Source organism: Haemaphysalis longicornis, unplaced genomic scaffold, assembly GCF_048455015.1.
Source record: "Haemaphysalis longicornis isolate Haplotype H1 unplaced genomic scaffold, Haemaphysalis longicornis Haplotype H1 scaffold_8, whole genome shotgun sequence".
NCBI lineage: Eukaryota > Metazoa > Arthropoda > Arachnida > Ixodida > Ixodidae > Haemaphysalis > Haemaphysalis longicornis.
The window spans coordinates 195,350,873-195,377,903 of NW_027526445.1; the positions used below are offsets into that span (position 1 = coordinate 195,350,873).

The following is a 27,031-nucleotide window of genomic DNA, read 5'->3' on the forward strand; positions in this document are numbered from 1 at the left end:
CCCGTGTGTTCGAGATTTCGGCGCACGTACGTTAAGGATCCCCAGGCGGTCGAAATTAACCAGGAGCCCTCCACTATGGCACGCCTCATCACCTGTGTAGCGTCGGCGCGTTAAAGGCATAGATTTAACACTATCAAGGGGTTTCTGAAGCACGCGCTACAACGATATCGCGCACAGCCAAGGAGTATCAAGCGACCATATATCTATGAAAGCCCATGCTAGCGCCCACTAGCCTAGCTACAGACTGCGCTTATCGAAATCCGACACAAATTTTGCTCAGATAAGCTGAGCAAAGTGCGTCAAATGCTTGGCCCGGCGCTCCACGTTCGAATATTTTAAAATCGCGATCGGATATGCGGCGGCAACGCTTCCCGCTGCCGCGTCCTCCCGTTTGACTCCGGGGGCCGCGGAGAGCGACAGCGGCGGCGTAGAAGCAGACGACGCGCCTCCGTTGCTATAACAACACTGCGCATGCGCAGAAAACAGTGGGGTGAGATAAACTGCGAAAAACCTCTCCCAGTGCAGGCCGCCGTGCTGTATCTGTATCTAGCTGGCCGCCGTGCTGTATCGCCGTGCTGTATATAATTTTAAAAAAGTGCCAACAATTTTAAAATTATCTGCGCTAGGAGTGCGGATAGGGACAAGCGATGTTTGTAGAACGTACGCTTGCAGCGCCGCTGGTCCCGCCTTGCTCTCCACTCACTAGAACTAGAAACGACACTCCACACTAAGATGTTTACTAGACCTATGGTTTGCAAGGGGTTTTCATTGGGTTTTTTTCGATCGTATTCCGTTCTGGTCTGCATACAGTTTCTGAGGGCACCCATGGGCACCGTTTTCATGCTGGTTGTCGTGCGTACATGAAAGTCAGCTGCTTTGGAACGTGCAGTTCACAACACACCAGAAAGCACGCTCACTACCGCTGTGTGTGTGCGTGCCAAGACGCGTGAGCTTCTGTGAAAACATCTCTGCGGGCCCTACAGCATCTTCCGAGGAGGTCTGTCTCATATTTAGCCCGTGGTGCTTGTCGCTTCTTCTGCCTTGCTTTCTGTGCCGAACATGTGCTCCCCTGTCGGGAGTCCTGTGTGCACTGTTTCTAGCAGCTCGGCTGGCTTCATCAACTGCGCGGAACGTGTTCGTTCCGTCGGTGACGGCCACCCTTTATCCGCAGATGCCTTCAGTCGGCTTTGTATACACGGCGGGCTAGAGCGGAGGCGAGAACAGTGCAAGCCAGTCTCGGCGTACAGTTGTTACAGTGCCTCCGCCTTCCGCGTTCGGGCTACGCGAGCCTACCGTAGTATGCCGGAGCCCTCGCGGGGCCATCTGCAGGCGCTTTCCCCGCGCGCGGGCTGTTTTCGCAACGTTCGTGCTTATGGGATTTAACAGCGCTCCTATATTTGGTAGCTCTGTTAATTATTTCTGTGTCTAAAAGTACGTCAGACGTACCCGCAAAATTCCTTAAAGACACGTCTGATGTATCCGCAAAAGTTCTTAAAAGTATGCATCGACGTATTCGGTTGCACTCGGACCTCCGCGATTATCTATAACATCGAGCCACCATAGCGAGCTGATCCAGTAGCTCTAATGCCAGCCGTCACTATATAAACTTCCGTCCTGAGGAAATGCAACTGGCGCGCGGTGACAGCAGCCTTTCTTGATTTTCACCCAACCGCCCAAACCGCTTCTGCCCACTGACTGGACAGCGTTACTGTTAGTTATTAATCATTATTAACAATTGTAGATGATTGTACGTAACTTTTGTGACGGCTATGTTAGCTTTGGCTTCGGTGAGCGGTAGCGGTTCTGCCGTTTGAGTAAATATCAAGACCGGCTGCTCTCACTGCGTGAATTCTAAAATGGGCGGGAAATATAGCTATTAAAAAGTTCTAACCACGAAAAGAAACACTACACGAGATTTGAACCCGCGAATAAAACATCTGCAAGCAGAGGCGTGACCTCTACACAAACTCACACAACGGCAAATGGTTTTGATGGTTTTCAGCTGGTTTTGATTGCATCTGGACAGAACTTGGCACTTCATTTTCCCATCCGTCTGGACGGTACACTACACACTTCCAAAAAATCTGACCAAAGTGCGACAGGTGTTCTAGCGTCAGCCCATGCCACGACAGCACGTCCATGTGTTACCATATATTTACAGTTTCTCCCCTCAAGGTGCTATTCCTTGGACGTTCATTTCATGGTCCAGTCAGGGTTCTAGATACTTGCACAAGGATGAGACGGTTCAGATTTTAAACCAAGCATTGTGCGCCGAAGATTCTGCTGTGTCTGCTGCAGCAAACAAGCAGCACTTGGGCCCTTGGGCTCATTGTGCAATCTCCTAGAAGCAATCCGAAGTTCGTTCTCTTTATTTCAACGTTTCTTTCGGTGATAAGGACAGCTTTCGGACTATGCGCAAACTATCCAGGGTAAGTTCACGACTGATGTACCAAGAGCCCCATTGTCGTCGCAGAGCAGGCCTGCAGGAAGTCTTAGAGGTATGATGCCGGATCGACCTCCAGACCTGCCCGGAGTACTGCCAGTGATTCGTCAATAACATTCATTGGCGTTAGTTGTACTTGCTTGCCCGACTTCCTCAGTCGATTTTCACTGCATTCGATGTTCTTAAGCTCGTAGAGCTAGCGATGACACAGGTGCCGTATGCTGCAGTGGTAGGGTGCGAGTTTGCTGCATTCGATCTAAGACCTCAGTGAAGGCTAACCATCGTTGGCTGCCGGCACTATATCCGTTTCCGTCCAAGTAACTTTTGGTCGAACTCAAGAACTTGAGAAAAAAAGATCCATGGCCCCTGCACTAAACGCATGACCCTTTAGCGATCAATGGTTCAAGATAACCACGTTGGTTTCGAGCCACTCTAGGCGCTGTATGTCCGGCGTATCTTTAAGAAATTTTTGTGGGTACGTCTGACGTATCTTTAAGAAACCTTGCAGGTACGTCCAACGTATCTTTTAAGAAATTGTGCGGGTACGTCGAACGTACCTTTGGACACAGCGTTATATTGCAGTGAAAACGGCATGCTGGACACCCGGGCTTCAACGATATTTTAAGTCGGTGTTTGCAAAGCCACGCACCGCTTTTCACCGGTTGCCATCAGCGGCTGATTTGTGGATGCGCCTTAGTGGAGGAGGTAGGGGGAGGCCGTGGGAAGTTCTTGCGGGGATTATGATGATATTTCACTATACAGCAATGTTACTATTATTATTATTATTATTATTGTTGTTGTTGTTGTTGTTGTATTAATAATATTAATATATTATGCAACCATGTTTTCATATGCACCCAAGGACAGCCGATTGGCCTTTCTGGCTGCCGCTTAAAAAACAGTAATTGATAATACGATCATTATAACTATTATCTACATTATTGTACTATTTTAATGTAATAAAATGTCTTTACTACCATTTATAATGTACAAAAGTACGAAGTAGCAACATACGAGGACATGTCTCCAAACTAAGTGTGAATGCACGTACCACTGCTTTTGTCCGTCAAACGAACAAGGCAAAATTATATAAACTGTGCGTCAGTTCATGATCGCACGCATACAAAAAAATTAGCCACAAGTATATAATGAAAGGGCTTTCATACAAAACGATTATAGTTTGAGGTGGCTTATCAAATCGAACTAATTTTCACATGTTGCTTGAAGTCGCTTAATCTGAATCAGTGGTTAGAATTAACAGGCTTGACGGAGCCCTAGCTTCAAGCAGTTGACGCAGTGTGATACCAACAATGCCTTGATGCTAGTGGATGATGGTACACTGGGCCTGGCTTTCTGCGCATCCCCAAAGGCTATGCCTATGGCCTTTACGTGGTTCATATTGCTGAAATCTTTCTTTTGGGGCTTTCATTTGGGATTCTGAGAAAGCAAGGGCATGTTCTCACTTCAGAGAGTGAGGAAAATTGTGCACATTAGCCTTTATCTGTGGCTATATCAAGTCGTCTATAGGGGGAGCGGCCACTCTAACCGCCCCTCTTTAAATCTGCCACTCGTCACCATGGCCTATTGGTTACAATTAAAGAATCGATCGATCGGACTTGTCTACTGGAGGTCGTAGTTTCTCACTCTGTTAGACGGGATCCTCAACTTTTGTGTGGTAGCAGCAGTGCACGCACCACACCGCGCAAATGTTTTTGAAGTGCTACAACTACTTGTTAACATTACTGTCAACACATGCCTGTGTTGAGCTGCCCTCAAATTGTTGACAACAGCCATAAAAGGCGGTCGGGAAGTTTTATTGCTGAGACATTTCTCAGAATCCCTCTAATTAACTTCTCCATTCGAGTCAGACGACAATGACAAGTCAATAAGTTACGCAAACTGTCGAGGAAGCACTTCCGAATATGAAGCTACCCTAGCTGGAATGCTTTTTTGCACGAGTAAAGTAATGTGACTGCTTCAACCACGTCAAAAAATGATTTTTTTTTGTCTTTGGTGCTCAAACTCTGGAACATTTTATTCTTTGTGCATTCAAGTGTTACAATTGTGCTTTTACCGTTTGCTGCAGTGGATTGTGAAATTCTCTGACACAGTTCCCCAATGTTCCACTTGCTAGCTTCTGGCAAGCTCTCGTGCAGTTTATGCATATTTATGTGAGATCTCATTGCTCCTCCCCAAATAAGCTCGTTCCCAGTCTGCCTGGTGATCTTCAGTTCGCAGAGTGTTATCCAACAATGTTCTTTCTCTGGCACGTGTTTTTAAAGGGCTCTTAACAGTTGCTTTGGAAGTCTTTAATAGTAACCTATGACAATTGGAGTATACCGCTAAGGAACGTACTCCAAACCTGTATACGCACCCAAAACATTAAAACTAGCCAAGGCAAATGGAGCATGCACTGAGAGCAAAAGTAGCAAAAATTTTCTGCGAATCTGTTGCGCCCCCATCGTGAAGTACTCGGGATTTCAATTCAGCAGGGAGGGGACGACGTGACGGACCAAAAATAAAAAAACAATAAAACAAACGGAAAAACCTAAGCAAGCACTTTATTCTAATATTGATAAAAACCGAAATGTGATTCTGTGCTCTGTTTAATTGTCCAATTTCAGTAATTTCAGCACGATTTCGGGTACTACGGTTTATGACATCACGAAAGTTGCGAATGACGAGAGATCATTGCAGAAGCATCTATAAAGGTTTTTCTGACAGAGGCAGTTCTTAGGTAGTTGAGCGCATGAATTAAATGTAAGTCAACACTTTTTGTGAGCTCCTCTTATTTAAAAAGCAGGCTACAGCTTTTATGCATTCCGAGACAGGTGCTTCTGTCACAGTTCAGGGTCGGCCATAATGTTTTTAATTTCATTTTAGAGAAGACATGTGCTCTACATTGGTGCACAATTAATGAAGTCAGTAACCTGTGTCAGTGAACACCTGAGCTTCTGCAAGCAATAACCCCGGCAGGAAGCGGCTAAAGGAACAAGATGTTTAAGCGACCCGCCTGAGCCTGTAACCTTACATTCTCCGCATGCAGATGTTGCTGTCGGTGAAGTGTGCCCGCGCCCTGTTCGAACCTTATCGACTATAAAAGATAAAGCTGTAATTACCTTGTGCTTCCCCGGTCGTAGCAAGCTGCTGTTGATAATCCGTAAGCGTCTCATAGCTCTACGTTTGGGCCCGGGGGAGCCGGGCCATGCATTCGCCAAATCGTCGACACAATACGGCGTTACAACCTTGATATGAAGAAAGTGCGAGCGCGGCCCTTATTTCAGCACAGCTTACATAGCAAACATCACACACTTTCCCTGCTCCGAAATTCGGATTTTGGGGCTCCAACGCAGCTCCAAAACTACCCTTTTACTGCTCCAAACCTACTCAATTGTAATGTTAACAGGCCTAAATATGTGGCTGGTGGTTTATTCAACGAGTGTACAGTCAGAAGCTTTACGACAGTAAACATGGGAGCACGTGCCGCTCACTACATGCAGAGCGCTCTGGTGAGAGGCTGGTGCACTTTCGTAGTTTGTGCATTTAGCGGACGCACCCCCTGAAAATGATTATCGCCTGGCTTCCTGCTGCATTATTTACGTCATGGCATATGGAAATACGAAGGTGTGAGGATAACACCTTTTTTATGAGCAATCGGGCAGCGAAAAGCAAACTTTTCAATGTGTTCGCTGACGTTATCGCTTCATAAAAGGCCCCCCATCTGCACATGTATTCTCCGGAATCCCGTCTAGATATCTGACGTAGCTACCGCAGCAGACAATAGCGTAATCAACCGTTGTCCTGGAGTAGATCCGCCAAAAGTACGAGCTACGGAAGTCGGCCATCCAATCGCTAGACCGCTCTGCATGTACAGTGCGGCACGTGCTCCCGTGTTTACTGTCACAAAGCTTTCGACTGTACGAAAAGACACCTTCACTGTCAGCTTATCGAGTTCCAGATCTCAAAGCAGGGAGTGTGGATGCAAGTGAGCGCATTTCACTGACACACTGTTATCGCGCCGGGAAGGCTCCAGCAGGTGGGAGCTCGCCAGATCAATGTCGGAAAAAGCTCACATGGCGTACCCGTTTCACATATCGCCTCACAGGTGTGTGGCCAGCAGTTGATGCGGGGTTGTTGCCATGGGCAGCGATACGTCAAAAGGCATTCCTCATTTAGTCAGGAGCAAATAATAAAAATTAAAGCCGTTCCACTCAATGTGACAGCTGTCGTAAGTGCAGAGCAGTGATTCGCCATAATGGGCTGTAGCGCCGTTATCCCCTCACTGCTACCACCTAATGCAATTCAAATTTCCCGCCTTTGCAGTGCTCCCGTGCCCCTGCCTAAAACTGTACCAGCAGGAGTTCTGTTCTTTTTATGTTTGCTTTTCCTCCTGTGTGTGCCGGCGTTACACTGCCACTTTCTTTCGTTCACTATTGCAAAAACCAACCCAATCATCGTTCCTAGCTAAATAAATGCGGGCGCTGCCAGCTAATTATGCATATTTTGCCTCAAATGCGCCTGCAGTTTTATTTGCACTAAACAACGAGGAGATGTATGACAAGCACCAGCGGTTCATGAGTTTTGAATGCTTACGACCATATAAACCGCTTGGCTTTTGAAGCCTCCAGGTTACGCCGCAACGATAGCCACTACAACAGAACGCCGCGTGGCTCTACTTTGGTCCAGTGAGCGAACTACCACGACAAGGCGAGCCCCTCAAGTGCTCTGCACTTAAAAGTCCAAGCCAGCCCTTTCGGCCAGAGAATCGTTGATGTCGGCCATAGCTTGCAGATGTATACACCACTGTCGCACCTGTGCTTTCCTCCCACTTTGTTACTCAATGGTGACGTCAAGAAAAAATGAAAGGGAAAAGGGAGAGAGAAGCTCCAGGTTTATTTACTTATTTCTTAGGAAATAACTTATCATTGCTCATCAAACAAAAGCTGAGAGTGCTACGGAACGTATGATCTTTCAGTTAAAACAAAATTTCATTCAGCCTTTAGTGTCCCTTTAAAGGGGCCTTGAAGACAAAATGCAAGTATGGTTCATTCAAAAGATTGCCTCATTAGAATCATACTGACACCACTTTTAACGTAAACTTCGCTCAAATAAGCTATATAATTAGGAAAAAAAGGGAATGGCCATGCGACCCACTAGCTCATTTCCTGCAACAGAACCCATGACGTCATACCAGCCAGCTCTGCGATCGCCTGAGGCTGGCAAAGCAAACGCAAGTTAGGCAGAGCTTATAAGCTTGCCAAACGAGCTATTTGTGGTTAAATTTAGGGCACATTCTTTTTATATCAGTAAGAATGGTTGGACAAACAGTGGAAGTCACGAAAGCACACGTAAACATAGAAGCACCGATGCATACTGCTGTTGGTACTGCACGCACTATGCTTCGTTTAGATGCACAGCTCTGTGGGGTTTTGGGGTTGTCTCAGACGACACTGGCCAATTGATAGAAGCGACGGTGTCTTACATGACCATATTTGTCGAGCGAGCACTATGTTTCTCGAAACGATCATTTTCTCCCTGAACAAATACAAGCCAGGTTTAAATATGGTCACAAACAAAACAAAGGTAGAAAATGGCTTGCCGCGGTGTGGTGGTGCCATCTAGGTTGACTAACAATAAACAAGTCTCCGCTCCACATCAAGCTTAGCCGAAAGACCGGTTCTTATGATGTCATCGCAAAAGTCGTTCACACACGATTTGGTGTGAGAATCAAAATTTTAGCTTTAATTGATTAATTTCGCAGTGAATAAAGCGTCATTTGCTTCTGGACAAGCGCTGGGGTCACTATAGAACACGAAATCTTTTGAATAAAACAAAATTTCATTCATCCTTTAGTGTCCCTTTAAGGCCTCACTGCAGTCACCGAGTCATGTTTCTTGGTGTTGGCTTGGGCAGATGGCCCCTGGTCATGGGAACAAGATTGTGTGACATCATAGAGGAGCTGCCAGAGAGCCGCTGGGGAGGCGCCACTGGTTCATGTTTTCCCTAATATATCTAATATTTGGTGGAATTTTGTGATACAGTTGGTATATTTGTAGTTGGGAGAAAACCGTCCTTTTAATAAACCAAACTTTTATTTTGTCATCCTGGCCGCTTGAACTCTGACACCAGCTGAAAAATGCAAGTTTACTTGTGCGGGGCCCTAGGAAGGACGCTCCGGAAACTTGTTCAGGCATGCTCGATTGAAATGAGTGCTACCTTCAATCTTGGCTAGGATCCTAGGGCCGTCCTAGCCAGTAAAAACTGCAGCAACCAGCCATGACAGATGATGATGGGAATGAAGCATCGCTGGCTGCGGCAATGGGTGACGTTTGAATATTGCCATGAAAAATGGAAAATATGCTGCCCAGCTTCCAACTTGACACTGCGTAGAAGCTAATGTTTGTGTTGGGGTTTGCAAGCACACGAGCCTTGGAAGTAGCACCGTTAAGGCACAACCTTCAACAAATATTGGTGCCTAGACTCTTTGTACAAGTGTTGTGTGCTTGTGTTGCACATGTTCCACTTACCACAACTGTTATGATGTATTCGATATGGTAAAAAAATGCTTCACATAAAAATAATGCGCTTCACAATAAAATAAAAAAGGCGGTTCATTAAACTCTGCATGTTTATTACTTTGACACTTCAGCATTTTTAATCTTTTCAACAAAAAAAGAACTCGCTGGACTGATGGCTGCAAGAAACCTGCAACAGAACATGCGCGTGGCACATGAAGAGTAATGGCCTGACAGCTCCTGCAATCCAGGCTCCCTAAAAAGGAACTAAAAAAATGCATGCATGGGTCTTGGTTGTTCGGTTGTTTTGCATAACAAGGAAATGGCTTTTTAACCAATTGTTTCAGAAGTCAAGTCTGGTGACCAGAAAGTATGCATGCCATCGGTTTACAGCTGGCCGTCTTGGTGTTTGTATGTCTGAATGTCTTCTGGTGGTTGTGTTTTCCACTTCCAGTATGCACACGCTGACAGCAAGCATACCACGTGCAACGTCGAGTGCCGAGGGCTGTGTTGTGGCAACGTCTGTGGATGCCGCCTCCAGCCGGGTTGGATCCTGCAGCCAAAAGATACAAGCTGCCGTTCCTACCAATGCCATAGGTACCAGCCAAATTCGATACAAGTGCCAATATTTATGCATTACAGACGACTTTTATTTGCAGGTACACAATGCACCCTTAGGTTCGTCATCAGCACAAGCTCCCAAACAGAAGAGGAATTTCCAGGTTAGAGTTCAGGTTCTTGCTCTTGTATGAGCATCTCAGTATGTATTAATTGGTTTGAAAGAAAAAAAATGCATTAGTGTATTGTCTTTTTGCACCCTTTCTTCTGTCGTTGTGCATGGTGATATCTAGAGACCGGAACTTTAGGCAAAATGCCTATTTTTTTCCTCGAGTCCGTATCAAGCCTATTTAAAATACAAGCATGAACTAAGGGAAGGGGAGCATTTTAAGCAATACTTTATTGTGCCTATAATGCCTATTTTGACTATATGGGCTTTTAGCGCCTATTTTGACTATATAAGCCTGTATGGGCTTTTTAGCCCCTAAAAATGCCTTTCTGTGTTATATATGCTTTTTTGGTTTTTCGAGTTGGTGGTCTGCACGGACTGTTTTCGCTTCAGAGGCCCACAATGAAGTCTTTGTCACACCCCGTTTGCAAAAATAAATAATTAAATAAATCCGTGTGCCGTGCCAAACAAGGCCAGAAACGCAAACCGTGCACAAGCTACCGCCACCTAGACCTCACCACATAGACCACACCGCCAGATGCCCGTACGCAGCCAACCGCAGCCAACCTCACCGAGGTCACCGTTGTCCACACGAGCTGTTTTGTTCTATGTCCTTCTGACGCACTGTGTCCGCGGACCAACGGCGAGAACTTTTGTCCATATGCCCCATCCATTGCTAACGCAATAAACACCACGGCACTGATGAATCTATGGGATTCAATGGTGCTGTGAAGGGCTGAACAGGTCGTTCTACTCTGTCAACGAATATATACCTGCAGTTAAGATCTTTCTTCGGTTTACAGTTCTGTCTTCAAGAAGCAGTTACCGATTGTCCCTCTTCCACCACAGCCCATTGCTACAACGTAAAATCTCGGCTATGGGTGGAAAACTGCTACAAATACACTCGCCGGTGCTACTAACAGCAACGCAAACGACAAAAGCATTGCAGCCGAAATTGTTAACACCACGCCACACATGAACGTTACTTAGCACATTTGTGTGCTTATGTCACACTCTTAGCAAAAAAGCATTTCCGCAGCTGAAAACTTCGGCGCCACTCTGACTAAGAATGCTGAGCTTATTTCAGAGGTCCAGGACTTACTTGCCGCAATCCCCAAAGGACCGGTTCCTGATAGAGCCATTCCTGTCTGACAACTGCCGTTCTCTCTGACATAACATTCCTGGATTCCCTGCGCTAAAATAGCTGCCGAAGGTCCTGAGCACCAAACATAGTGATATTTCAGATGGAATCAGGTCATGAAGCGTCCCTAAGAACAAGCACGCTCCTCCAACTTCAGTGATAGTTGAGTGTTGTTAAGCCGCAAATAATTGCGATGGGTGTGGCTTGCCATTGCTTTTAAGCTTTTCTTTTGTTGTCGAATCACCCTTCATTTCACGTAAATCTGTTAAAATAGCAACTCTTGTGTGACTTATTTTCACGAATAAAATAAAATTACTTTCCCACTCTACAATATTTGTCCGCAGTTTTCACTGCAAGTCAGAAATTTGCAGCACAATATGCTGCTCAAGCAAATATAAATTGGGCCTATATGTGCCTAAACGACAATATTTGGTGCCTATAAATGGCTAAACGACACTTTTCAGTGCCTATTATAGGTGCCTAAAACCGTAATTTTTCGTGCTTAAAGTTCCGGTCTCTAGTGATATCCTGAAGCCGTGTGTTTTTCCTGTGCAGAATACAAATTGCATTAAGCATGCCGCTGATAGCATGTGGTCTGGGATATCATGTGTGTGTGATATATCACACCTCCATTCTCATCTGCAAACTTTTACGAAGCCAGCACTGGATTCTGGGACTAACGCTTGATCCTAAAAAAAAATCAAGCAAGGCATATAATAGTTCTCACGTTGCAGTCACGCTGTTTGGGACGTGTCACTGTATTAGCTCATTTTGATGATTCATAATAACCCTACTTCCTACCGTTCAAATAAAAAGTCTGTCGCGTGATTGTACAACACTCATTGCCTTTGGTTGCACTGGCCATTGATTTTCTTTTAAACAGGGAAGCTGTTTAGCAATTTGTTGATTGTGGCGTTTCACAATACTCAGTATAACAGTATAAGGAAAAGAAATAACCGCCACTGGCAGGATTCAAGCCTGTCTGGTAGATTAGCAGAATTAAATACAGTCGTCATGCCCACTTGGCTACCACCGTGATGAGTTAGTACAGATGAGTCAAATGGCTTACTCACTCAGCTGTGAGTGTCGGGAGAGGAATCACGCCGCCTGCTGGACGGAGAACACGTGATGGGGTACACGTTGCACCTATGGGCGCCTAGTTTAAGTGTGCGCATTCCATTCGTTCTGCTTCTTCGACTTGCTTCTTATTCATCATTATAGCAACAAAGATGGAGTAAAGGTCTTTGCGGCAGCGAAGAAGAGACAAATCGGTTGCAATCATGGACTTAAACCATCGTGATGGTCGTGAAGATTCCGTGCAGCTTTGCTACCTACAGGACTTGTGCGTTAGTGTGAGCTTCCTTCATTTTTTTTTTTCAGTTCGGGATGTGGACGAGACTCAAGATGACGCCTCGGGGAAATTCTCTGCTTCGGGAGATGGTGTTTACATTGTGGCAAAAGCTGGTCCTCGCACCTGTTCTGGGAACACAGGGTAGGTTGCAGTGTGTGTAGCGTATTGCTTTTGCAACATATGGAGGACACAGGCCTAGAACGGAAATCCAGTTTGAGAAGTGTGATACATCTAATGCGTCAGATCTACATGTGTATGCTCTTGTACAAATGAAAATAGAAACATTTTGGAACTTTCAATGCGGCAAATATACCTACACCTAACGTGGCTGTCAGTAATAGAGAGTTTTAGCATATCGTTACCGCGTTTTCGTTACCGTTTACCGAATTTGCGGGAGTCGACTGCGCATGCGCGAGAGTTACTGTGAACGGTAACTTACCGGCACAGGCTTTACCGTTGCCAGCAAGCTTCCTGAGCAGACGAAGTTTACCTTCGCGTATTGATTACAGCAAATGCAGTGCGGTCGGCGCTTTATGCTTGGTACGGCCGAATAAAGTAATCTTACCTGATGCTGTTTATTACGCGTTTCTTGCTAAATAATGCTCAGGAAAGCGACAATAGACAATTTTTCTAAGATGGGTTAGCAAAATGGCCGTCCCTACTGGTTCTAAGCCTTGCCCGCCTCAAATAGTTCAGATATGTTTCTGAGCTCGCAAAGTGCATTTAGGCCTCCAAACTTGTGCTAGGCAAGGTAGTGTAGGTTATTGAATAATTGCTACGTCATATTTTACTCATTTCTTGCCTAAATAATTAGCGCGGGGACAAATTCTATTTCACCTTGATTCTAACTCTCCTCAGTAGATGGCGCCACCAACTCGTTTTTTTTAAAGCTCTACAGGTGATGGCTGCACTATCCTCAAAATAACTACAGTTAGTTTGAATGCTTTACCTCAAAAGTGAAATATTCAGGTTACTTTAAACGAATGCAAATAGATATGAGCAAGAAAATTATGAGTGATTTGCTTTGAGACTAATTCATCAGATGTCGCTACTTGCGCCTCGGCGGCCGGAATACGCAAACCGCAAACAGTGCGCTAAAACGTGTCCTACCGTTTTCAGCGGTAAATGGAAACTCAGGCTTCCGGTAACACGGTAAACGGTAACGCAAACACGGTAACGATATGCTAAAACTGCCTAATATCGCATCCACGATGTTTCACTTAAAAAATGGCTGCAGCTTAGCTCAGCTAACCCTGGATATGCAAAGCAAAAGCTTGGCTTAGTCTGGTTGAGTCTTGGTTTCGCTTGGTTATCCTTTGATGTAACTATTGCCGACCACGGCTCAAAACTGTTTGGTCCCGTGCAACGCTCACAGACTTTTTTTTCTTGCCATAACTGGAGCAGGGGTGAGACAGCTGCGCATATTGTGCCTTTTTGATACAATTCCATTTTCCTGCGCCAAGCTGCTCCAAAAGCATCAAAATTGCGAAAATTGCCTCAGATATTTAGAAAAATGCCCCTACAGTTACACCTCACGTGAAAAGTTTAAAGAAGCTGGTGCCGACTGGGCAACGTTTAAAGAGATGTCGAAACTTACTTACACATCAATAACACACTTAGGTATTGATGAAGCGTGCTTCTTCATCACAGCACATATACTTGATGCTGCTAGCGTTTCTATTCCCCAGACCTCCGGTACCACACGTAATCTTCAGAGGCCCTGGTGGAATGACGATTGCAAGAAGGCCAGAAATGCTCAGAATAAGGCCTGGGGGGTCCTCCGCAGGTATCCTACTACAGAAAACCTAATTTCCTTCAAGCGCGCAAAAGCCATGGGACGGCGAATCCGACGTCAGGCAAAAACAGATAGTTGGAGGTCTTTTCTATCATCAATAAATTCCTATACAGATGCGCGCAAAGTTTGGAACAGGATACGGAAACTGCAGGGGCAGAAAACATATGTCACACCTCTCGTCAGCACCACTGGCGATACACTTGAAGACCAAGCAAACACCCTGGGACAGCACTTTGAACATATTTCCAGCTCCTCCCACTACACTGAAACATTCCTGCGATACAAAGAATCTATTGAAAGAAAGCCTATTCGTGACCACAAGAAATCTAATGATGGGTATAACTCTCCTTTTTCGCTGCAGGAACTTATGGTAGCCCTCAACACATGCCGTGCTTCGGCGCCAGGAGCTGATAAAATAACATACACAATGATTCAGCACCTGCACATAGATACCCTCAATACTCTTCTCTTCTTGTACAACAAGATATGGTGTGCTGGGTACTTTCCTCACGCTTGGAAAGAGGCAATTGTGTTGGCTATATTGAAAGAGGGGAAAGATGCCTCTTCTGTGGCAAGCTATCGCCCTATTGCTTTGACAAGCTGCTTGAGCAAGCTCTTTGAAAAGATGATCAATAGACGGCTTATCTATTTCTTGGAATATCATGGTGTCCTTGACAGCTGCCAGGCAGGCTTTCGCTTGGGCAGGTCAACAACTGACAATCTTATAGCTGTTGAATCTTATGTTAAAGAAGCTTTTGCCCATAAGCAACACTGTATATCTGTATTTTTTGACATCGAAAAGGCCTATGACACCACTTGGCGGTATGGCATCCTGCATGACCTTAAATCTTTCGGCATTTGTGGAAACATGTTAAACACACTGGAAAGCTACTTATCAGATAGAACATTCCGGGTACGAGTTGGTGCAGCATTATCCAGGACATATACACAAGAAAATGGCGTTCCCCAGGGTGGAGTACTTAGCTGCACACTTTTCATTGTAAAAATGAATACGTTAGGGAGAGCACTGCCACCCACCATTTTTTATTCAATCTATGTAGACGATGTTCACATCAGCTTCAGGTCATGCAACTCCTCTATCTGTGAACGGCAGATCCAAGTTGCTGTGAACAGACTAGCCAAGTGGGCAGACAAAAATGGTTTTATCCTAAATCCGCAGAAAAGCACTTGTGTTCTCTTTTCCAGAAAGCGTGGGATCCATCTGCAACCAACCATACAACTTAAGGGAGTTGACATACCCGTAAAAAGAGAACACAAGTTTCTTGGAGTAGTTTTAGATGATAAACTTACATTCATCCCACACATTAAACAACTTAAAATGAAATGCATGAAGACTATGAACATCTTAAAAGTCCTTTCCCGCCAGTCATACGGTGCAGATACAACATGCCTTTTATGTGTTTTTAACAGTCTTGTCAGGTCCCGTATAGACTATGGAAGTGTAGTGTATGGGTCTGCCTCAAAAACAGCTCTAAAAATGCTGGACGCAGTGCTGCACTTGGGGCTCCGCCTGGCGTCCGGGGCTTTCCGGACGAGTCCTATTGAAAGCCTCTATGCAGAAACGGATCAGTGGTGCTTAGAGCACCAGCGTACATACATGGCACTTTTGTACTGCGTAAGGGCAACATCCTTAAATAGTCATCCGCTAAATGCTATTCTTGAAAACAAAGCGTCCGAAAGGCTGTTTTTGAACCGTCCGTCGCTTCCTCTGCCTTTCTCTATCCGAGTGAAGGTGGATGCGGAGGAACTTGGGGTTATTTTATCAGAATCTTACAAAGCTGACTTCGTTGAGTTCATGCCGCCTTGGCAACTGCGCCCTGTCACCTGTGACATGTCGTTCAAGGAAATTTACAAAAAACATTCACCCGCAGAACTCATCCGACAACACTTCCTGCACTTGCAAAACAAATTCCCGTACACTGCCTTTTACACAGATGCCTCCAAAACTGCCACTGCTGTGGCATGTGCTGCACACGGTCCCAACTTTGCCAGCACAAGGACACTAAACAGAAACACAAGTATATTTACGGCTGAGGCACATGCTATATTAATTACGCTAGAACACATAATACAAACAAAGACACAACAATCCATTATATACACAGACTCATTGAGTGTTGTGACAGCACTGCATTATGGAAAACCTAGTAGGAACATTGTGCTGAACAGGTTAGTTAAAGAGATAATGGCAGCCTACGCTTTAAAACAGGTCATAGTCATGTGTTGGGTGCCTGGACACAGTGGCATTCCTGGTAATGAACTCGCAGACCAGAGCGCCGCTGCGGCAGCACTTCGCTGCAGCGTCGACGTTCAGCAGCTTCCCTATCTTGACTGGAAACCATTCATTCGAAGGGCAATCCGACAACGCTGGCAGCAACACTGGGACACTCAGACAGATAACAAACTCCACACTATAAAACCCCAATTAGGCAGCTACTACACTGAAAAACACAACAGAACAACGGAAGTATACATGTGCAGATTACGAATAGGTCATACATACGCTACTCACTCGCACCTTCTGCAGGGCAAACCACCGCCACAATGCGACAGGTGCGGACATCGCCTATCCGTCAGCCATGTCTTAGTTGAGTGTGGGTACTTCCACAAGGCAAGGAAAAAGCACTTCCGGGAACTTTACACTCACATGATTCCTCTTCATCCCTCGATGTTTTTAGCTGATCAACCCTTAATTCCAAGTAAACGCCTTTTTGCTTACCTGGGAGACATTGGCTTTTTAAACCGCATATCATACCACGTGTAACCTCGGGGCCTCTCAGAGTGGGAGGACGCTATGAGTGTCTATTTATTTTTTACATTCTTACCCTGCCATTCCCATTTCCCCAATTTTATTGTTGTTTTAAATGAGGGGCTGTATACACCCCCCACACTAACCTCTTTTAAAATCGTCACATTTACAGCACCATTTTATTAAAACATCATTCAAAATGATCAACCATTGCATTGGCGCTCTTTGGCCATCGTTGCCCTTGCGCCATAAAACAAACAGATACGATACGAAAATTGCGAAAATTGCGCCAAACTGCTCCAGAAGAGCCTGAAAGGCACGGATTTTGAGACTCATGTCAGTTCCGGCGGGGACGAAAGCCTCGCGCATCCCGGTGACCGCTTTTATTGGCGGTCAATTGCAAACACAGAAATGGCAAAATAGAAAGACTGAAGAAATGAAGCAAACGATAGCTTCTAAAACACGATTGGCTTTCTGTCCGGGTTCGCTGAAACGGCATTCCCGATTAGGCATCGCTGTGGGTACAAACATGGCCGCCGCCTGATCTGCCTGCTACTGGCTACTTCACGCGCTCACTGCGTATCGCCGATATTTTCCCTGGTTTATTTTACGCTATCAGCTGGGTTCCAGTCTATTCATTCTATCAATTGTGGCTTTGAACAGTGACGGTAACGCGGGGATATTGTTTGAGATTGGTGCGAGATTACGAGAAGTTGCGCGGCTCGTAAAAAAAGTTTTGAAATGTGGGGCGTACGACTTCGGCGTGGTTTGTCCTTGAGTGCGAAACGCGGTGCGTGCGTCTATAATCGGGTTCGTTAATTGAACTTTTTGGCTCGTTGTGGTGTTATAAAATGCTAAGGTGTTGCTATGCTTCGAAGCGCGATCGCGAGCCTCGGCCCGGGAGGGAACGGTCGGCACGAAAGCTGCGGGCTGCGCTGCGGCGCCGCGACATGTCCAGGCAGCGCCCAATAGGCACCCTGCAATCGTCGGGCGGCGCCTCCGTCGAGCTGACATGCGCGCCGCCAACGCCGGCGGCGCTAAACACTCAGGCGCTCCGCGCGGGGCTGCGGCCGTGTTAGCGTTGCTTTCCGTGATGGGGGAATCCGTGATTTGAGCGTTTTAACGGCGCGCGGCGCTAGATTTTGCCGAGGACATCTTTCTGCTACGTTTGCAGCAAGCGTTACACTTGGATTTGCCATTATAGCCCAGCAGCATACGGTGAAAAACTGCTAGCCGCCGTGTCGCGAGGCTTGCATTACGCGTTCAAGTCAGCCATAAATACAGTAGGAAGAACGCCCCTTGTTCGAAAGCAAGCATGTTTACGGGATCCGGGAAGTGTACAAATCTGAAGTCACCGAAACACGTCTTTACCAACAGAGCATGACGCGTGTACTACATTGGTCTGAAAATAAGTGACCAAAACAGCGTGGCCCAGCAGCTGTTAAGGCGCGTTCACACTTGCGTCGAAAGCGAGCGAAAGCGACGGAAATTCCGTCGCTTTGTCGCGCGATGACTGTTTTTGGCGAATGGTCGGGACCAATTTTTGTCGTCGCGCGACAAAGCGACAGAATTCTGGTCGCTTTTGTCGCAGTGGGAACGGGCCTTTAGCTCGTGAGTTCCCATCTTTCAGTTCAAAGCTCGAGAAAAACATTAGTCGTGTATTGCTGGCGTTAAACGTTTGTTAGTACTCCACGCGCTTTTATTTCGTTTCGCCGTTTGCGTCAGCTTATACTTTGCAGCTGACGGTGAGACCCCGGAAAATTAAACTTCCTGCAAGTGCACTTGGTGATGCGGCAGCGTGAGTCGATGCAGCACAGCAAGCACTTTGCCGCAGTTGCGTTTTATTTGAATGACATTTACAAGATGACTGGAGTACACACTTGATCCCCGACTGGGCTGCCAGGTTGAAGAATCATTTGAACTGAGAATGAGGAATGATGTCAAAGTGCAGTAATACCAAGCTGTGTCATACAACAAACGTGACTAAAAACAAAATACACTGCGGATATACATTTTTTCTCCCTTGCTTGAACGTTGCATATGTTTTCATCTTAAATAATGTACCACGCGTTATTCACTAATATTGCAGTTCTTTTCAATCTGCATGAATGAACAGCGAAGTGGTCCACGAATAAGAAACGCGAGCAACAGCGCCGGACCGTGTTCAGTTCACATCTCGACTGCAGGCGCCAACCGTGCACAATGAAGAAACAGAGGATGGCTTCCGGCGAACACGCACATTTGCTAAGCACGTCACGACGAGTGGTTGGGTCATTACTTTCGAATACATATACAAGCCACAAGAATGAGCACACGGAGTCGAAAAGTAGGGCAAAGTATGATATTTGTCAATTAAATTAGGTCATTGAACTACAAACCACCAGACGTTACACAAACGGTAAGCTACGACGTCAAGGCGACCGCATTGTACCAAATGCAGACTGACGCTAATTAATGGCTTTCGTAACATGCCGTGATTTCCCGAACTAACAGAGTTCACTTACTTTACTCGCCACACGGCTACAATCCACTTCTGTCTTCACGTTTTCTCCCACGGCTGCGACGGGAAGCTGTAAAAAGATACGGGCCTCGCGTGCCCACCTGACTGGGGCATTTGAGGCCACAATATTTGTGCCCAGATTTTTTTTATTTGCGACTTTGGGGTCGCCGCATGATTGCGATGACGCCATCAAACCGTCAGCTGCAGAAACATCACCGCGAAATAAAAAAAACCTGATCAAATTACCAAATAGTCCACGCTCACGCAGCAGCAGCGAACGCGGGCATGCGCGAGCGAGCGCCTTCAAGCTTATAAATTGAGCCACCAGAAGGCGCCAACTGCTCCTCAAACTGCATTGCAGGGAGCCTATAGCTGCAGGACTGCATGGTTGCCATAGCACGCGACTAATAACACTTGATGTATGCGAAGTGAAATTTAATGCCCAAATATAGGTGGCTAAACAGTAACGCTACTCAAATGATCACCGGGTGGACGTGCGCCCCACGGACTGCAACGGGTTACGGGTAGGCTGGTTGGGCTATGCGACCGTTAGCTCGAAGTTGCTCAACTGTTGCCGTGACTACACTCGTTCGTACAACGCCGCCTGGGATTACAAAAATAATAATTTTAGCACTGAAACGGTAAAAAAAACACGCCACAATTGCAGAGCCCTTAAATTTGATAATGTTAACGGCAGTTTTGTTGTCATGTTGCGTACAGCCACAACACAATCTCACCAGTTAGGAAAAAGGTAGTGCAGTTAGAACTTTGCGATAATCTTTAAAAATTATTTCGCGTAAGGCTGTTTCAGTGTTCTGTGTATTCAAAACTGATTGGAATGTGTACTTGACCCTTCAAATTGCTGAAATTGTGATTTTTTAAGCTCACAAGACGATGTATTAAATGTCCCTGCCTGCTCCAAATCAAGATTCTTCTGCTCCAAAATCGAAATTTTGCTGCTCCGAAAACTGCTCCCAAATCTCTTTGGGCTGTCTCACCCCTGCTGGAGATAAATTCGCGGTAATAACCTGTGATTCCAAGAAAAGATCGAATATCCTTTTTGGTTTGTGGTCCTTGTTGACCAATAATCTTTTCAAGGGTCTTATCCATGGGTTGCACTTTCCCATTTCCAATCTTGTGTCCTAAGAAACCGTGTGTCCTAAGAAACCCTTTTACTAAGAAAGACTGTCGCCTGGCCTTTTTCCGACTTTTTAGGTTTAACGGTTAAGTTGGCCTGATTTATTCATTGCAAAGCTGTTCGTAGCAATCTGACGGGCTGAGTCCAAGTTTCTGTCGCTACAAGAATGTCCTGGAAGTAGTGAATACATTTGCAAGGCCTTCAAAAACCTTTCTCATAAGTCTGGTATATACAACAGGTGCGGCCTTTATGCCAAAAGGCATACATTGAACTCGTACACCACAGACTTGTTCGAGAAAGTGGTCTTCTGGCTCTCAGCTGCCATTGGGACTTGCGAGTATCCTTTGGTGAAATCACATGTAGAAAATATCTTCTTCGGTCCCACCTGTGCCAAGACAACATCTATTCAAGAAATCGCTCACTGTCAAGAAATAGCAGCTTGTTCAGTTCACGGTAACCTTAACAGGGGCGTATGGTGTTCTCTGGTTTCCTGACTGGGAGCAAAGGGGCATTGTACGGCGAGCATGACCTCTCAATTGCACCCAACTGCAGCATCTCTTGTGCTTGTCTCGATGGGCTGTTCCAGTGCGAGACGTGTGGGGTACCGCCATACGTACTGGTGTGGTCTAGACGACACTCAACAAGGTTGGTTTTACCAGATATATATCGGCAAATGTCCTGGTATTCTTTACAGAGATGTCGCACATCCTGTTGATATTCAGGTGGCAATTATGACAAAACACATATATCTTTGAAAGTCTTCCGTTGTTTTACGGCCAAGAATGGAATTTCTTCCCCATCAATTCCACCTTCGCGTGTGTTGTCAGCCGCCACACAGGGAGATATTGACTGTCGCTCCTCATACTTTGTAAGCATACTTATATACTATACGGTTTTTCTGTGTCCAAGGTCAACCTCATAGTCTATTTCATTTAGCTTCCACAAAACGGTGAAGGGCCCCTTCCACTGCATTGTGAGTTTGTTGGCCTCGGTGGGGAGCTAAACGAGGGCACGTTCACCCGGTTTGAGCTGTCGTGAAACTGCTTTCCTGTCATAATACGATTTCTGCTTGATTTTAGCTTTTTGCAGCTCTGCGTGTGCTGCCCTGCATGTATCCTCAAGGCGCTTGTGCGACTCGACGAGATATACGTGTAAGGGGTGGGTGTGAGATGGTTCATCGATCTTATCATCGGTTCAGAGCTCCCTCGAAACAGTCATTGGGCCACGGACGTGTCGGCTGCAAATCAATTCAAACGGCGAGAAACCCAGGCTTGATTGAGGTACATCTGTGTACGAAAAAGAAGGGGAGACAGGTAGCGATCCCACGATCTTGGTTTCTCATCGCACGTCCGGCGCAGCATGGTCTTCAAGGTTTCCTTGCATTTTCTGACGAGCCTGTTGCCCATTGCATGGTAGGGAGTTGTCCGGAGGGATTTCATTGCGAGAAGTCGGGTTACTTGTTTCATCAATCCTGACGTAAAAGTGGTGCCTCGCTCAGTAACAATTTCCTTCGGCAGACCAACTCTCGAAAACAGTTCCAGCAATCCTTCTGTGACCTGGACGCTGTCAATACTGGGCAAGGCTACTGCATCGGCGTACCGGGTAGCAAAATCAATCATTGTCAGAATGAACTTGTTTCCCTTTTCTGAGGTTGGCCTGAACGCACCGACAAGATCTACAGCGACTCTCTGGAATGGTGTGCTAATGATCGGCATGCTGCCCAGCGGTGTGACTCCTGCTTTCCCTTTGGGCGTGGTCCACTGGCAAGCGTCACAAGATCTAACTGATCTTTTCACCTCACAATGCATGTTCGGCCAGTAAAAGTCTGCAAGAATTCAGTCGGTAGTCTTCCGGATACCTTGGTGGCCAGCTATGAGGCCTTCGCGAGCCAAGTATACCTCAGGTAATCAAAGAACAAGGTACAATCACTTGTTTCAAGGACCTCCCAAATAATAGTATTTCCGGCACAGCAACCCGTCGTCTACGGCAGAGTGATAGCTTCTTGTCGTGCACTTTTTCCCTCGCTTTTGAAAACACTCTGTCAGCGTTCCGTCATGCTCTTCTATTGTGTTCAACTCCGCTTTGGTGACATTGGCTATCGTGGTTTCACTTGTCAGTAGTGCTGGACGCTTGACAGCAGACACTACCAGAGTGTCTGTTGGTTTTGGGGGTGCCTCCATTGTCATCAGATAATCCTACTTCTGGCTTTGCGGCAGCGGTCTCCAACAGGCCCGGCTGCCAATTAAGATTTGTGTTCCCCAGGTCTCTGACTCCTGGGATGTTGTCCGGCATTTCGCCAAAGAGCAGGTTTGGCATGCACTTTGCTAGGACCTTCCCTGAGAAGTATGGTGTATCCACTTCGATGTATGCCTACTCAAAGTCGTTACGAGATGTGGTCTAGGAACAGCACATTTGTCATTTGGCCGGTAGGGCATATGTCGGGCATGAGGGTCTGCCTTAAAATAATGGTGTTGCTGCTGGAGTCTCGCAACATGGTGGCTGTTTTCCCACCACCACAGGTAGGTTGTCGCGTAAAAATGGCATTTTTTTTTCTTGCTATTGGCGGTCTCATTGTCGGGTTGGTCGAGTTTGCTGTGGTCTCCATGAAGCTCTGAAATCAGTACTTCTACGGCCGATGTTTGGTAAGCATGCAATGCAAAATCTGTCTTGTCACTAAGTCCTTAGGGCGGCATTTTTCAGTTTTATGGCCGTTTTTACCACACTTGGTTTGCAACTCACGGGCGTGCCCGAAGATCGGCAGTCAGATGCACGAGGTCCTACTTTTCTGCAGAGAAAACATGCTTGGCCCTTTGGTACTGGTGGGGTACTTGGGTTCGAAGCTGCTTCTTTCCTGTCCTCGTCTCTTCCTTTGCCAAAGTTGGTCATTGACTGTGCCTCAAAAAAATGGTCACATGTTTCCACCATTTCTCTCGAATTTTCGCAGTTCCTTTCCTTCATGAAGGTAACGAGTTTGGAATGAAAGCCCTTTACCAATTGCTCAGCTATCATTTTATCTCGTAGGACTTCGTGCGTTTTTGGTACTTGGGCCATCTCCATCCACCGATCGAAGTATCCTGAGAGCCGTGAAAGGAATTGAATCCAGTTTTGCCGCCTTTTGCTTGTGCCTGTCTAAATTTTTCGTTGTCCCCTTGAGCTGTAAATAGGAAGCACTGCAGAAGAGCAAGCTTGACATTCTTGTAGTTTAACGAGTCTTCGGTTGCCATCCTTCCCGCTACGGTCAAGGCTTCGCTTGCAAGACACATTGTCAAAGCAACAGCCCATTTCACTTTTGGCCAGCTCTTAAAACAAGTGGTTCATTTAGATCTGACTACATAGGCATCTAGTTCATCCCGTCTTTCACTGAACGAAGAGATTAATGTATGGGGACTGATCATCATGCTGCTTGCCGCTGGAACTAACGGTTCTTGTTGATGGCAGCTACCAGACTCCTGAAGTCTGACTTTCGGCTGGAGAATCTCCACCTCTTGTTCTGCTGCTGCTTTTGTGGCATTTGAAGAGCGCTCCGCTGCTAGTCTACTCACTTCGAGTTCAGCGGTTCTGTCTTCTCTCATTCGGGCTTGCTCATTTTTAACCCATTCTTGTACTTCAGCATCCCTAAGGCCTAGCTGATTTCTGGCTGCAATCAACTTCTCCACTTCCATGTCGTCGCTTCCCACTCGTAGATCTGCTGTCACCACTCGTGTTCAGCCCTTCTAGTTTTTACAGAGAATCCTGCTGCTAAGTCGTGGATGCCAGTGGTTTCATTTAGAAAGGTGACTTGCACTTTTAATAGGTGCGTGTAATGGCCTAATTGGAACTTACTTTTCCTCAGTGAAAATGTGGGCAATGGGCCTGGAATGTGGCCTGCAAGGCATTTTCAGCTTGTCAGTCATTCTCTAAATTTGGGTAAAGTTGGCCTGTTTTTGTGGAGGGTTCATTCGAACAAAACATTTTTTTTTTACACAAAGCTGGTTTGTTATCAAAAGGGTTTACTAGGTCAGGCTGTTAGCTTTTTGTCTTCACTGCCAAACTGCATGCCTTACAGTTCACTTTAAACAAAGTATGCACTGAAAGGACTTCGCAGTCAATCATCTTCTGTGATTCTCTTAGCGCACTAGCAGCCCCTGTGTTTAGGAGAAAAAAAACCAAAAATCCGCTTGTTCAACAAGTGCTCAATCAACTAATGGACTGTGGCAAAAATCACTTGACGTGAGTTTCTGTTGGGTACCGAGTCATGTAGAAATTGATGGAAGTAAAAGTCAGATGGCGTCACTGCCCAGACAGCAGAGCTCGAGGTGACGCGAACTCGTTTACCCTACCAGGACCACAGAAGGAGACTGAAATCATTTACGAAGTGGCAGTCCGAATGGGCAGAACTAAATGAAAACGTCCACCTTGTGAAGCCGCACGTGAGAGAGTGGCAGAGCTGCAGACATAAAGATTCGTAGAGGTGGTGTTATGCCGCTTAAGAATTTAGCACACGCGCTTAACCCACAACTTCCTTTTGCTAGGAGAAGACCCTCCAGAATGCTGGCAATGTGGCAAGCGCCTAACCGTAATACACGTACTTGTAAAGTGCCCCAGTTACAAAAGCAAGCGCCGTGAATTTTTTTCCCACTTTTATAAATTTGACGTTCCATTGCACCCTGTTTTACTACTAGGTAATGAACCCTTGGAAAAGGGTTTTAAATTTTGAGTGCGATCAAGCTTTTGCAGAAACTTTGATTTTACCATGTCACTACATTTTTACATGAGCATTTTACTGTAGTGTGTTCAAAACCTTGTGTCTGGTGCATTATAGCAAAATCTGTCTGCTGCGCCAATAAAATTAAAATTCATTCGTTCATTCTGTTAGCGTTATGCTTTTTCTTTCATTATTTTTGCAGAATTTCGTGTAATCTTGTGTGTCATTGTCCACTTAGGAATTTTTGCAAAGACGGCAAGGATGTCCCATTTGGAAAGAAGCTGTACTTTGCCCCATCCTGTGTACAGCACGACCAGCAGGCCACTGATGAGGAAGTGTGTGCCACTCGTCCTTCCTACGTCTGCACTGTTTGCGGAAAAGCCTTTCATAAAAAATGCACCCTGATCGTCCACAAGAGAGTGCACGCTGACAAGTCACACACGTGTGGCACCTGCAACAAGAACTTTTCCGACCGATACAGTCTGGTTGCTCATGAAAGAGTACACACTGGTGAAAAGCCCTTTGTGTGTAGCATCTGTGAAAAGAGGTTTGCTCGGAGAGATTACCTCATCACTCATTCAAGAGTGCACTCCGGTGAGAGGCCCTACGTGTGCGACATCTGTCAAAAGAGCTTTACTCAAAGAAGCAGCTTGGTCACTCATGAAAGATTGCATTCTGGCGAGGGGCCCTACATGTGTAACGTCTGTCAGAAGGGCTTTGCACTAAGGTGCCAGTTGGCGACTCATGAAAGATGTCACTTTTCCGAGGCTCTCTATGTGTGCAGCATCTGTGAAAGGAGATTTACTGAAAAACGCAACCTGGTATATCATGTAAGGGTGCACACTGGTGAAAAGCCTTACACGTGTTCCGTCTGTCAGAAGGGCTTTACTGGAAAGCATAACATGATTGTTCATGAAAGATTGCACTCTGGCATATAAAATTTACATGTGGAGTATGTGTAAAAAGTGTTTTGGTGCATGTAGCGTACTGGTTTGATTATAGAGAGGCCCTATGTATACAGCATCTGTGAGAAATGCTTTAATAAAAGTAGCCAAACTGGCTTGTCAGGGAAGATTGCAGTCTAGTGAAAGGTGCCTTACATGTGTACTATTAAAGACGATAGACTTTCTTGGGCTGCTTGAACGAGGAAATTTTGGCCTATGTGTATTTCTGTTTCGCTGTCTGTCTGTCTGTTCCTCAGTTCAGCTGCCTGGCCTAAGTTCAGGCAAAAGTTGAAGGAGATGTTAATATAGGCATAGCGACTTCTAAAAATCTTAATTTACTTAAGATTGGTGGTTAGGATTGGTCTTAATTTAGTGGCAGTGCTCCTGCTTGTCAACGCTGTTGAGCAACATTAAAACATTGCGCATATCTGATGGAAAACATCGGGAAAGGAGTGGTATTTGCAGTGTTTAGTGAAAAATACATGGGTGCTTGAATAACTAAAATGCCCAAAGAATTATGGTCGCCCGCAACACTAGCCCCTCCTGGTGGCATTCCAAGGTGTTAAACAGTGACGGTGGGTGCCATTAGGGGGCATGTGGAGCCGTGGAACGTGGTAAAGTTGAACTGACTTGACCAAACCTCTAGGATGTTTGCTCAAAGGAGGCATTTACGTGGCAGAAGATTATCGTCTTTAGACGACACCTGCAACGAAGTGAGCAATTACGCGGCCACTTTTTTGCCAGAAAACCTTTAAAAAAACATGAACCGGCTAATCGTGAAAGCTTGCAGTCAGGTGAGAGGCGCTATATGTGCAGCAGGTTGGACGAACTTCATTCCGATACAGCCGGTTTGTAATAAAGCATTGCACTCTGCTGAGAGGTCCTAAGGGTGGAAGCTCTGTGAGAAAAGCTTTGCTAAAAGAGCAACCTGTTCGTTCTTGGAAGATAGCAGTCTGGTTAAATGGTTAAAAGCCTTTGTGTGTAACGTGTCAAAAAATGCACCAGTGTTGATGAAAAATTGCG

The 27,031-nt window shown here is 45.9% G+C and overlaps 1 protein-coding gene across 2 annotated transcripts; it reads left to right on the forward strand.

Annotated features, from left to right (window-relative positions):
- The first annotated feature begins 501 nt into the window (after window positions 1-501).
- On the forward strand, window positions 502-26,424 carry LOC144149974 (uncharacterized). 2 transcript variants are annotated; one of them, XR_013318397.1, is made up of 5 exons: window positions 502-997; window positions 9,413-9,555; window positions 9,601-9,680; window positions 12,207-12,318; window positions 25,303-26,424. XR_013318397.1 is itself a non-coding variant. In XM_077681737.1 (5 exons), exons 2-5 carry the CDS (start codon window positions 9,414-9,416, stop codon window positions 26,000-26,002), a joined length of 1,017 nt encoding a protein of 338 aa, XP_077537863.1. In that variant the 5' UTR covers window positions 512-997; window position 9,413; the 3' UTR covers window positions 26,003-26,421. The 2 variants fall into 2 exon arrangements, 1 of the variants encoding a protein (XP_077537863.1); XM_077681737.1 differs by having other exon boundaries at window positions 512-997; window positions 9,618-9,680; window positions 25,303-26,421.
- The last annotated feature ends 607 nt before the right edge of the window (window positions 26,425-27,031 follow it).

What these genes read in the sequence shown, in the direction of transcription:
- LOC144149974 (XM_077681737.1), top strand. Translation starts at nt 9,414, where the DNA reads ATGCACACGCTGACAGCAAGCATACCACGTGCAACGTCGAGTGCCGAG. An exon ending in AACAGAAGAGGAATTTCCAG is followed by an intron (nt 9,681 to 12,206) that starts GTTAGAGTTCAG and finishes TTTTTTTTTCAG; the next exon opens with TTCGGGATGTGGACGAGACT. An exon ending in ACCTGTTCTGGGAACACAGG is followed by an intron (nt 12,319 to 25,302) that starts GTAGGTTGCAGT and finishes TTGTCCACTTAG; the next exon opens with GAATTTTTGCAAAGACGGCA.